Source organism: Opisthocomus hoazin, chromosome 2 (genome assembly GCF_030867145.1).
Source record: "Opisthocomus hoazin isolate bOpiHoa1 chromosome 2, bOpiHoa1.hap1, whole genome shotgun sequence".
NCBI classification, from domain to species: Eukaryota; Metazoa; Chordata; class Aves; order Opisthocomiformes; family Opisthocomidae; genus Opisthocomus; species Opisthocomus hoazin.
The window spans coordinates 26,776,894-26,788,412 of NC_134415.1; the positions used below are offsets into that span (position 1 = coordinate 26,776,894).

At 46.9% G+C, this 11,519-nt stretch overlaps 1 protein-coding gene across 1 annotated transcript; it reads right to left on the bottom strand.

Moving 5' to 3' along the window:
- Window positions 1-392: 392 nt before the first annotated feature.
- On the bottom strand, window positions 393-10,142 carry SLC30A1 (solute carrier family 30 member 1). The gene is made up of 2 exons (XM_009932876.2): window positions 9,498-10,142; window positions 393-6,354 (listed from the first exon to the last, which is right to left on the bottom strand). The coding sequence occupies exons 1-2, from the start codon at window positions 10,126-10,128 to the stop codon at window positions 5,444-5,446; spliced, it is 1,542 nt and encodes a 513-aa protein (XP_009931178.2). The 5' UTR covers window positions 10,129-10,142; the 3' UTR covers window positions 393-5,443.
- Window positions 10,143-11,519: the final 1,377 nt, after the last annotated feature.

Consider the following 11,519-nt stretch of genomic DNA (forward strand, 5'->3'; position numbering starts at 1 on the left):
GTAGCTGTCTTCCAAAGACATCAAATAAACCAGTACAGACGTCTATTACAAAGCCTACCTTATTGACCCGTATGTTAGATATTTAACCACGGCCAATTAACAGGACAGGAAGATTTTTTTTATTCTTTTCAAAGGCTGTTATTCCTAGGAAAAAAATAAATTTTGCATAATGAACTCTTCACGTGATACTAGAACTGAGCAACTGTTCTTTTAACTGCACCTGGAATCCAGACAGTTGGAGGCCACCCCTTTACAACCCACTTATTAAGCTCCTCTTCTACTTGTGCTCTTTCTACTCGTTTCTGAGGTTCTGGGAGCCAGTGAAAGTGCATTTCTACTAGCCAAATTTCTTCCTAGCAACTGACCTGAGAAAAAAATCCCAACTAAAAGTGTTTGACATTCAAGAGTTCCATTTATTTTCTCAGGACTTTAATACTTAATACAAAACAAAAAAAAAGAACATTATTATTTAAAGAAGGCAAAAAGAAATACCACCAATGAACACTAGCTATGCCAATTAGATTTTAACATTGCTCAGAAACAGGATTCAGGACATGAACAAAAAGAAGCCAAATTAATCCCATGTGCTTTTTGGAGACATGTAGATAAAAGGTATTTTTCAGTATCGTGGTTTTGCTCTTCACACTACTCAGATAATATGGCAAATGCAAAAAAAATATAAATGTAAGCCTGCTAAAACATCGTACTGTACCTCAGAGGCAGCTAACCACGCAAAGCAAAGGTCATAAGCAATAATCAGACCTCCTGTTATCAGCAAAGCTACGTTTGATTTGGAAAATTGTCAAGACCAGCTTCAGCTCAGGCAAATAGCACATCCACCTCTTTCCCTCCAGCAGAGAAAGAAAAAAATAAAGTTACTACAGAGCTGAACAACTTAAATGCGTATCTAAAAAGGGCCTAACTGATGCTATGCTATGAAACTAAAATACTCAGAGCATATTTATACACTTTTAAATATAGTTAGTGGTATTTCCCATTCCCTCCACATGGAACTCAGAACATCTAGCTACCAAATTCACCCCCTCCGTCCCCCCGGGTCTCTCCATAGCTGAAGAGATTAGAAAGTGCAGTCGAAGCAGGGGGCAGGGGAAGGAGAATGGCAAGAATCTTTATCCCTCCTCCCCAGACTCCACTAGGCAGTGTTTAATAAACTCAGATGGCCCAATTTCAGAAGAAAACGGCAATGTCAGTTTAGCTAAAATTGTTAGCAAGTCTTTGGATACTCAGTGGGCTTTTTTGTTTTTGGAGAATCGGGAAAAGGAATAAATCCTGGAATTAAGATTATAGCAAACCGACAGTATTTCTGCAGAAAATTTAGAAACACCACAGTACTCCTGATTTTAATATACTCATACAATCTAGGTACTTTCAGTCGTTCTTCAACAGCCAGGCTGTACTGGCAGAAGCTTTGGACTCACTCCCACAAGTACTTCCTTGCATGCAAGCAACTACTCGTCAGCTCGATGAAACTATTCTTGAACATAGAAATTCACAGGACTGAGCCCTTGCCATGACTTTTAGGGAGTCACAGGTTGGGGCTAGTTTTGTCTTTTACATAACCATGTCTATGTCCGTACCAAATACCATGATGCAGCAACAACAGCTATTACCAAAAGCCTAGAGTGGATGTTGAAGGCAATCGAGCTAAAATTATCAGGGGCTTCATAGAAGCAATTTATTCTGCTAAAAAGTAAAGCTTCAGGGTACTGTGGTTAGCCCACCAAGTGTCTGAATTAGCTCAGCACTGCACCCTTACGTGCAAGTATAACCTACAAAGTGATTCTAAAATAGCATGTTTCTGGATGAGACATGTACTAAGTGTAAAACATTTCACCCAATGATGTCTGGTACATCTCTTGACACATTTAATCAGAAGCATAAACAATCTAGACACTGAAATACAAACTTCTTTTTCCTTAAAATCAGTGTTCCATATTTTTTTATTTTAAAAATTCAGGAATGTGATACACAATACAATTAGCTCCCCACCACTGCAGTGCTCACTTACATGAGATTCATTAGTTTCATGCTTTTTCTTTAAAAAAAAAAAAAAAAAAAAAAAGGAGACTGCGCAGTGTTTTTGAATGCTCCCAGTATTCTGGAACTGTGATCTTCAGAACAAATCAGGTCTGTGTAACCACAGACAGACCAGGTTAAAAAAATCAAGCTATATCACAACCTGGCAGGCTACAGTCGGGTCTCATACAGCCAGGACAAACACAAAAATTGTGCTCCTCCTGCGGTACAGCCACCACCTTGACCTGACTATATGCTTTCAGGGAATTTACCATCGAGGATTGAAGAGACTAAAGGGCCCTGTTAACACCAGCTGGTGCTGCACGTGCAACACGCGCGGGACAGAGAGGCCATGCAACTCCCCCTTCCGCCCCCATCACCACCGTCGTCACATCCGCATCCTGTCCTGATAATAAAAATAATGTGGGGAAGAGCTTTTTGTCTTTTAAGCTAGCCATTGCCTGCAATGGACACAGAAATAGAAAAATATGACTTCTGGCACAAAAAAAAAGAGATTAAATAGTTACAATGGAATTACTGACTACAACTCCATCTATTCAGATGCATTTACTGAGACCGTTAACCAACGGTGGCAACTGTCAAGACTTAGCAGTCGCTCTCTAAGAGCAACAGGAGAGAAGTAAGTCAGGCTTCTCAGTGCTACTATGGTTTGTCTTGGTTTTTTTAATAAACAAAGAGCAGTAGTTCTATGGTGCCTTAGTGATATACAGCAGGACCTCAATAATTCATACTAATGACTGAGACCAATTTTAAACTAGTGAGCAACATGATTAGTGAAAATTTACCATAAACAACAAGGATACACATTTCCAAAAAAAACCTAGTACTTTGTTCATTTCAAAATTTACTTGGTTAATACTTTGTAGTATACTAGCAATGGTAGCATATCCTGGAAATGTAGTCTCATACAAGATCTCTCGTTTAACAGTCAACTCTAGATCATATACAGGTAACAGAAGAAAAGAGTTAAGATAATTCAGACAAAACAAAAACATATATAAATACTATATTAACATATTTAAGTTAGTTTATGAGACTATACAACAAGCATAAACACAGAAAAAGGTGAGTGATGTTGATGGCTGTGAAGCACCAACACCCCCAAGCCAGCGCAAAGCCAAACCGACCCATCCACACACCGCAGCTTCCTGTGGATGCATCCGAGCAGCCCGGAGGCAAAATCACCGCACGGTGCTGCGCTGCACCCAAGCTACCAAACCCTGCGAGAGGGGGCTCGAGCGCAACTGGACTGAGCTCCTCGACTTTTCCAATGCTTTGGCACACAGCATTTGACCAACGCATTGGCATGTGATACAGAGCTCGTCTGGCCCTGGAGACTGCACAGTTAATATACAACACTGGTAATCCACCCATGGATAATCGAGAGTTGACTGCAGTGCTCTGCAGAGAAGTTGGGTAAGACCACTGACACAACCTGCGTCAATCCAGGTCCGGCAAGCAGCAGACTATTTTGAACTACTTAGGAGCAATTACCATACGAGACGCATACTAGAAATGCAAACTAGCAAAGTGTTCTGTATCTGGAGGCATAGCTACATTCCCTTCACTAACAAAACATTATTTTTTAAAAAAAATCTACATTTAAATACTGTTAAAAACCTGAAAACCTCAGTATCAAAGAATTTCATAAGGCCAAAACTATCCTCAGTTCCCTCTGTTGTGCCTAGGTATTGCAATACATTTGTAGAAGAAGTAAATACCACGTAATTTAGTATCTTTTACTCCTTCCAGTGCCTTCCAGTAACAGATCTCGGAGCTCTTCACACAAACGTTCAGCCTCACAACACCCCTGTGAGGTAGGTATTATCCCCGTTTGAAGACAGGGAAACTGAGGCAGGATGTTTATCATGTCCAGAGTCATAGCGCAAACAATGGAAGATCTGAGCTTTCCAGTCTCGAGCACAGGAGCAGTCAACTAGATCACAAGACATTATTTCCCATACATAACTTGAGGGTGGATCAAAAAGGTCAGGGTTTTAGATTAGATTTCTTGTACGTTTTATCTTCAACTCTCACGTAGTCTCTGCCAAATTCACAAGAGTCCATAGACCAGTTTCTCCCTCATTAAGGTGTAAGTTGGCAGCGTACTGTAACAGCTTCTTTAGAGCCAGTTGTCAATTAACTAAGCTAACATTTTAAACCATAGATTCGGATACTTAATAAGTGAAATTATGTGATACATAAATATCTCAAAGTGTGAAATACAAGTGAATGAAATCCTACTCCCTGCCCCACTTCCTGAAAAGTCAGCGGAAGGCTCCCGAGGACACAGCAGGGACCAGGACTGCAGTCACTGCAAGTGCTTACAGACACACTCAACTACAAGCAAAATGCACCACCGAATTACTTGTTACAGAGGCTACTGTCTATGCTTAAAAGCATGAATTATACGGTTGGTGCTTGGCAGGCTTTCCCCGACAGAGCACTTACTGACATAACTAATTCTTTTATCTCAGTAAACTGAGCATCAGTTAAAAACTGAGCTCCAGCTCTTCATTCGTAGCTCTGTGAGTCAAGGATTCTTTAAACTTCAAAGACTTTTACGACCAGACACAACTTGGAAATAAGGAAAACCACCACCAGAAAATCCGTAAAATATGAAAGTATGCGTTACTTTATCGGTCAGTCTCACGTCTTGATCAGAGAGCAGTATACAGCAGCTTGAACTTCCACTCTGATAGAAAAAAAACCCTTTCACATCTGGTATTTTCACAAGCAGCTGATTTTAATTACCTCGCTACCTTACCAGTAAAAGTGGGGACAGTTTCTAACAATCACGATGTTCTCTTTAAAATATGCTATATGATAAATTCATTAGAAAAGCCTTCACATTCACTATTATATAGGTTTAAGAAAAATATGTGAAACTGCAAAGTGGTTTCCAGTTTTAAGTAGTTATAACTTTAAAAAATGTTCTATGAACTTTGGTTTCCTTAGGGCTTCTAAATAAACAATATATTAAAATATCTACAAATCAAATATTAAAGGAAAGAGTAGGCCCGAGAAATCTGTAACACAAATTGAGTTCCTACACGCTTACCCCTCAAATACCTTTTCACTGGAAAAATATTTTCATCTGAAGCACAGCAAAAAGTGTCTCTGCTGAAATGCTGAAACTGGTTTTCTGAAGTTGTTACAGCATTGGCGCACTTTCTGTCTGTCTCAGTACAAAGTCATCACAAACACATTGTATCACGACAGTGAAATTCTTCAAAACAAGCGTTCTAGATTTAGCAATGTGACAAGAACAAGGACTTCAGCAATTACACTATTTGGCAAAATTGCATCTCCAACGTCCGTCTCTTCCTCTTGCAATACAGCTGTTGTCAAAGTCACCAAAACTCGGGCAGCACCATTCGGGGAGTTACAAAGATGATTCAAACTGCTCGTTTTGATCGGTGTTTGCCTCTAGCTTAACTGAAGGGATGCTCTCCGACTTAGTCCTCCTAGTTTTTGGAAATTCAATGACAACTTCTGAACAAGAAATACTAAGTGACGAAGATTTTTCTGTCTTCTTTGCAGTACTATCTTCTCCCGTTCCGCAACACTGCTTCAGAGCACACTGAGTCCTGCAAGGAAACGCGCATTTCCCTCTCCCCGATTCAGAGCCAACGCTGGCAAACTCGGGCTGAATGGTAGTTGCGTGAATCCCTTCGTCATGAAAGATCTCTTTTATGCGCTTTGCCACCATCATGTAGGTGGAAGGGTCAGGACACTTTATGTGAGCAGTGCCAATGATCCTACTGCCTGCTAGCTGCCAAATGTGTAATTCATGGACAGCTTCAACCCCTTCAAGGGTACGTAATTTTGAGTTCAAAGAATGAACATCTATCTGTTTGGGAACAGTCTGTAGAAGTATAAGGGCTGACTCCCTAAGTAATGGGTAAGTTGTGTAAAGGAGTATACAAACCATTATCAAACAAAGGACAGGATCTAAATATAGCAACCAGCATGGACCCGCCACCGTAACGCTCTCTTGCTCAGACTTGTTTGCTCTGCCAAGTGTTTGGAATAAAGTAGCATTTTCCATGCAGTGGTTATTGATACATGGATTAAAGCAGGGCCCATCTTTGGGGCATGGATTCCACAACCCATAAAAGAGCAAGGCATTCACTACCACAATTACTGAGCCTAAGGCATCTCCAAAAACATGCAGAAAAACTCCACGCATGTTAAGCTGCGCACTAGAGTCTTCTTCAACCTCCTCTACATCCAGAGCATAATGACCAGCGTTCCCGTTCACTTGCAGGTCACTCATGTCGTCTTTCGCATCACCTGACAAGAAAACAGTAAAAGGATTAGGCATATGCTATAATACTACACATTACTATGATTCCAAATAAGATAATAACCAACACTAAGCTTACCACATTGAGTACAAAGCCGAAACATAAGCAACTCTACCCGCAACACCTAGCAGCGTTTTCTCTGGCTGAGAAATATTAAGTTGTCCCAATAAGTGAAGTAAATACTCCACAAGGCAATTGTTTCTACACGGAACTTCAAAATGTAGAGTGGCAAACTATGAAGATGGCTGCATTTTAATTTATTTTACTGAAAAACTGTTTTCACATTTTCCAGCTGTTTAACCATTTGACTACTGTTCGTTTCTTAAACAAAATGCAGAATTACAGAGCATATATAAAAAAGCTTGTTAAGTAGCTAAGTAACTTACATTTGCTCCCTCTTTTGAAAAGCCAGAAGGCTAATCACATTGCTAAAAATCCCTCTTAAGCCATAGGACTGCATTGCTATTTTATATTAAAATTTATAAGGCCAGAAGCTCAAAAGCTGTATGAATACCGTGTTATACTAACAGCTTCTCGGGTTTAGTAGTTTATTTCCAGAAGACTTCTGAATACAAGGAAAAGGAAGTTTTTCTGAGAGGGTGCATGGAGCCAGCACAACTGTGAGATACAATGAGCTGAGCTTTTTGGCCTAAACCACTGAATTTATCAGCAGTATTGACTACAGGACAGTGTCAGTTATCACTGAAGCTCTCAGAGGCTATGAAGTAGTGTTATTTATATTTTAGAATACATAAAAAATGTATTCTAGTACAGCCCGACAAACTGAAACAAGGAGCTCTTACTGCTTCCGTGGTTATTCAGTTCAAAGCTTTGTAAACATTAATGTTAGTATGACCCGCAGCTTCTGCCACTCTGCTCTCATGACTGCGATTCTGTAATCATAAAGTGTCTGTAAGTTCTTTCCTCTCTGAAGAAGGGGTGGGCTCCTACGAAGGCGGCTCAGTTCCAGGCCCCAAGCTCATAACCTCATGCATCACACTTCTGTCCTAAAGCTCCATCTACATTTTCCACACAACTTCTAGCAGTTATGGAATATGGCACCTGTAACTTTCCAGAGAAATCAATAAATTACAAGAAAATATCTCGGGTTACAGAGTTCAGATCTCAGGGACCACGATGAGAGCAAGCAAAGAGGAACTTAGATTCTAACTCTGCTGCGTACCAAGTGCTCGGAGAAAAGACTTGGAAAGTCAGTAAACCTATCTATAAGGGGAGGCAACAGGAAATATGGTTCCAGAAAGCTCTTGAGATTTTTTGATGGCAAGAGGTTAAAACGTGTCCCTTTGAAATATGTTCATTTAAATCTAACTATAAACTGATTACTTCACATAAAGTGCATGCACGAAGATACGTGCGCAGGACTAGCTCCTAAGGCTATTGACAGCTTTCCACTTCCACCTTAGGAAAGCAGAGTCTATCCCTCTTTGTAATTTCCAGTGAAGGCACAGCACCACTCTCGGTCATTTCCCTAGTCTTCACCTACGCATCTGACAGCACCTCCACCTGTAACATCGCCACGGGTAAACTATGAGTAAGTCCATCCATTACATAATCATGACAGGGCACAGAAGGAAATACAAACTTATTTCAAGTTTCACTGCGACCAAAATTATGCCCTATTACCACCTGAATACCCACAACAAATTATTTGTTATTGCCAGAAGGACATCCACAAGAAATTCCAAACAAGTTACCTCAAAACAGCGTACATTTTACTCCATGCTGTAAGTTAACCTTTTAGTCTAGAACTAGTCCAAACTTGGCTAAAGCGCAACTTAAGTTTCACCACGCAAGAACAATTCACAAGCCAACATATCTATCAGGTCAACAGTTAAGGGAATTTTAGATTGTTTGAAACTGATTATTAGGATACCTTTGTTGGAACTAAACCAACATTAAGAACTATTTAGGCGGTCAAGAAAATGGTGTACTGTATTCAGAGGAACTTTCCTATCCTCTTGCAAAACCTGTCTTTTCAAAACCAGCACAGAGTCAAAACACTAAAGACAGAGCGAGAGAGAGGGACAGAGGGAAACTGCTAAGTTTCTCAAATGTGTATTGGAACCTCTAACCGCAGAAAAACCGAAACTGCAGCAAAGTTCACTCCGCTCAATTAAAGCTCAGTTTAAGCTGAAACAGTAGTCCCCTGATGTCGCCCTGAAAATAAAGGAGACATGGGTTCTGAAGACTGAAACCCCTTCCTTCTGGTAACAGGGATGCCATACGATTAAAGTAGAGAAACCGCAATTACGCACCTTTCACTCTGCTAGCACGCAGCACTTGGCTTTGACCAAGTGATGTCAAAATAAACTATCCAGGCTTCTGGATCCGTTATAAAAATAACCCACGAAATTCCCTCCCACAAAACAGACAGTTTCACCACAACCGAGAAGGGAAGATTTTAAATTTATCTCGTCGTGCAAGTGAGTGGGAAGGTGCAGCTAAAGGAAAGCAATTTGAAGAAACCACGCATGTACTCTAACACCACGGAGCTCCACATTCAGTGCTTACTGCGTGACTTCCACAGTTCAGACTGGTAATTTCCAAGACTTCTTCCTATTAAAACGGATGTCACGAAGAGGTACAACGTTATTGCAGTGGAGCGTACTTCAGCGTGTTACGTTCAGATGGAGATTAGCGTCTCAGGTAGCTACTAGCCAACCCAACAGAGATCTGGCTGTCAGTACCACGGTGTTGAGCTGCGCTCTATTTGATGTGCAGGCAGTTGAAGTGGCATTAGGGCAACGTCTTGTGACAGACTGCGTCGCTCAGCAAAAACCACTTGTCATGCACCTTCTCTACCAGCACCAACTTTTTCCAAGGTGAACCGCTTTACCCTAAGACTCTTTCACACTCTCACCTGTCTGCAAGACACACACACACAGCTTCGGGTACTCCTGCTAGCACCTGAAGGAAAGGCGTGAGGTAGGGACGCGACGGGTGCGTGCCCGAAAGCGCCGCTGAGAAAGCTTCTTGCCTCTTCCAGAGGAGGAAGGACGTGCGGGCCCCACGAAGCCTGCACCAGGCGAGACCAGGACGCCCACCACCTTCCTCGGGGAAGGGACCTCTCCTGCTTCCCTCGCACCTCTGTGCTGGGATGGGACTCACCTAGCCTCTCCTGGCTGACTCCGTTGGAGCTGCTGCAGTTCTCCACCAAGGTGCTGGTCTCCTCCCGGTGCAGTGCAGCCTCCCCGTCCCCAGGCGGCTGCTCGGCCTTCGGGCTGCTGCGGTGGTGCTGCCTGCCGCCATGCGAGTGCCCGTGACCGTGGGAATGGCCATGGCCCCCGACGCCGTGGTGGTTGAAGAGGCAGAGCCCCAGCAGGTTGATGATGAGTCCCGCCACCCCCACACCGATGACCACCAGCGGCTGCTGGATCTCGTGGGGCTCCGTGAAGCGCTCGATGGCCTCCAGCAGGATGGTGAAGCAGAGGGCGGTGAGGAAGACGGCATTGACGAGGGCGCCCATCACCTCGGCCCGCACCCAGCCAAAGGTGTTCTTCTTGGTGGCGCGGGTGCGCTGGGCGAAGCGCACGGCCACCAGCGCCACGACCAGGGCCATGACATCGGAGAGCATGTGGAAGGAGTCGGAGAGCATGGCCAGCGACGACGTGACCCGGCTCACCACCACCTCCACCACGAAGAAGAGGAAGGTGAGCGCCAGCATGCACAGCAGCCGCGCCCGCCGGTTCTGCCACCACCGCGGCCCGCCCGGCCCCTTCGCCGCCATCCCCCCGCACATCGCGCCGGGGCAGCGACCGCCGGCCCGGCCCGGCGGAGGCGCGAGGAGAGCGGCCGGCGGCGGTGCGCGGCGAGCGGCCCGCGGGTGCGGCGGAGCCCCGAGGGCGAGCGCAGCCCCTTCCCCGGCGCCGCCGGCCCGGCCACCGCCGCTCCCTCCGCAGGCGCTGGGCGAGCAAACTTTGCACCCGAGCCCCCTCACTCTTTCCACACGGAACCCGAGCCGGCACGGCCTCGCCCCCCCGCCCGCGCCCCATTGGCCTCCGCCCTGCAGCCTGGTGGGGGCCGCCCGCTCCCGCCCCCCGCCTCGCTCGCCATTGGCCCGCGCGCCCTCGCGACAGGCGGCCCCGCCCCGCTGGTACCGCCCTTCGGCCGCGGCCGCCCCGCCCCGCGGTGCCGTGCCGGAGGAGGGGGGCGGGGCCGCGGGTGACGCCGCGCGAGCGGAGGCTCCGATTGGCCGCGGCACTCGGCTTCGCCCCCCCGCCTCCCCGCAAGCCCCTCCCCGCGGCGAGCGGGACTCGTGCAAAAGGTGCGCTTCACACGGCCCCGGTCCAGCGCGCGCTCGGGGGCGGGGCTCCCCCTGCGGGCCGGGGCGGGCGGCGGAGGGGATGGCTGCGGGGTGGGGGGGGGTCGCGCGGGGGGGCTGTTGGGGCCAGCGGCGGGCGCCTCCCGAGGGGCCGGGCCGGGCTGGGCTAACGGCCGTCGGGCGCCGGGGAGGGAGCCGCGAGGGCCCGGCCAGCCGCTCCCTCCGCACGGGGGTGTGAGGAGGGGGCGGCCCGCGCCGGCACCGCGAAAACCGGGGGCGCCCGGCTGCGGCCCCCGGGCAGCCTCCTGCGGGCCGCGGCCCGGCCCTCCCGGCGCTGAAGCCCTGGCGTTCACTGGCGGGGGCTTCGTGCCTGCGTGGTTGCAAACGGGAGCAGGGGGCGCGCCGGCTCGGCAGCGCCGAGGCCCCAGAAACGGCCTTGCCCGCCCCCCCGCCGAGCCTGGAGAGGGGGAAGGACCCGGCCGCCGGCCGCGGGGACGCCGCCCCCGGCTGTCAAATCAGCGGGCCCGATTTCCCGCGGCCGCTCACGCCACGGTGCATCCCCACGGCCGCTGCGCACCGCCTGCTCGCCCCGGGGTCTGCCCGAGCTTTGGCCTGCTGGCACGGGGACTGCGATGTGGTGCCTCTCCTGGCTGTGCCACTGAGGGCAGCAGGGTGAGCGACGAGGCGGCAAGAACTGGCGAGCAGCTGCAAAATTTGGAGAGGTGAAGAAAGTAGTTTTGCCTGAGGAAGTTTTGAAAAGCTGTAGTATAACAAAAATATATAAATGCTAAAAAGTCAGTCCCTAGATACTGTTTTATTCCACTGTTAGTTAAAGGAAAGCTGCTCTAGGTGACCCTGCTTTGGCAGGG

What these genes read in the sequence shown, in the direction of transcription:
- SLC30A1 (XM_009932876.2), bottom strand. Translation starts at nt 10,128, where the DNA reads ATGTGCGGGGGGATGGCGGCGAAGGGGCCGGGCGGGCCGCGGTGGTGG. An exon ending in AGTCAGCCAGGAGAGGCTAG is followed by an intron (nt 6,355 to 9,497) that starts GTGAGTCCCATC and finishes TTTTCTTGTCAG; the next exon opens with GTGATGCGAAAGACGACATG.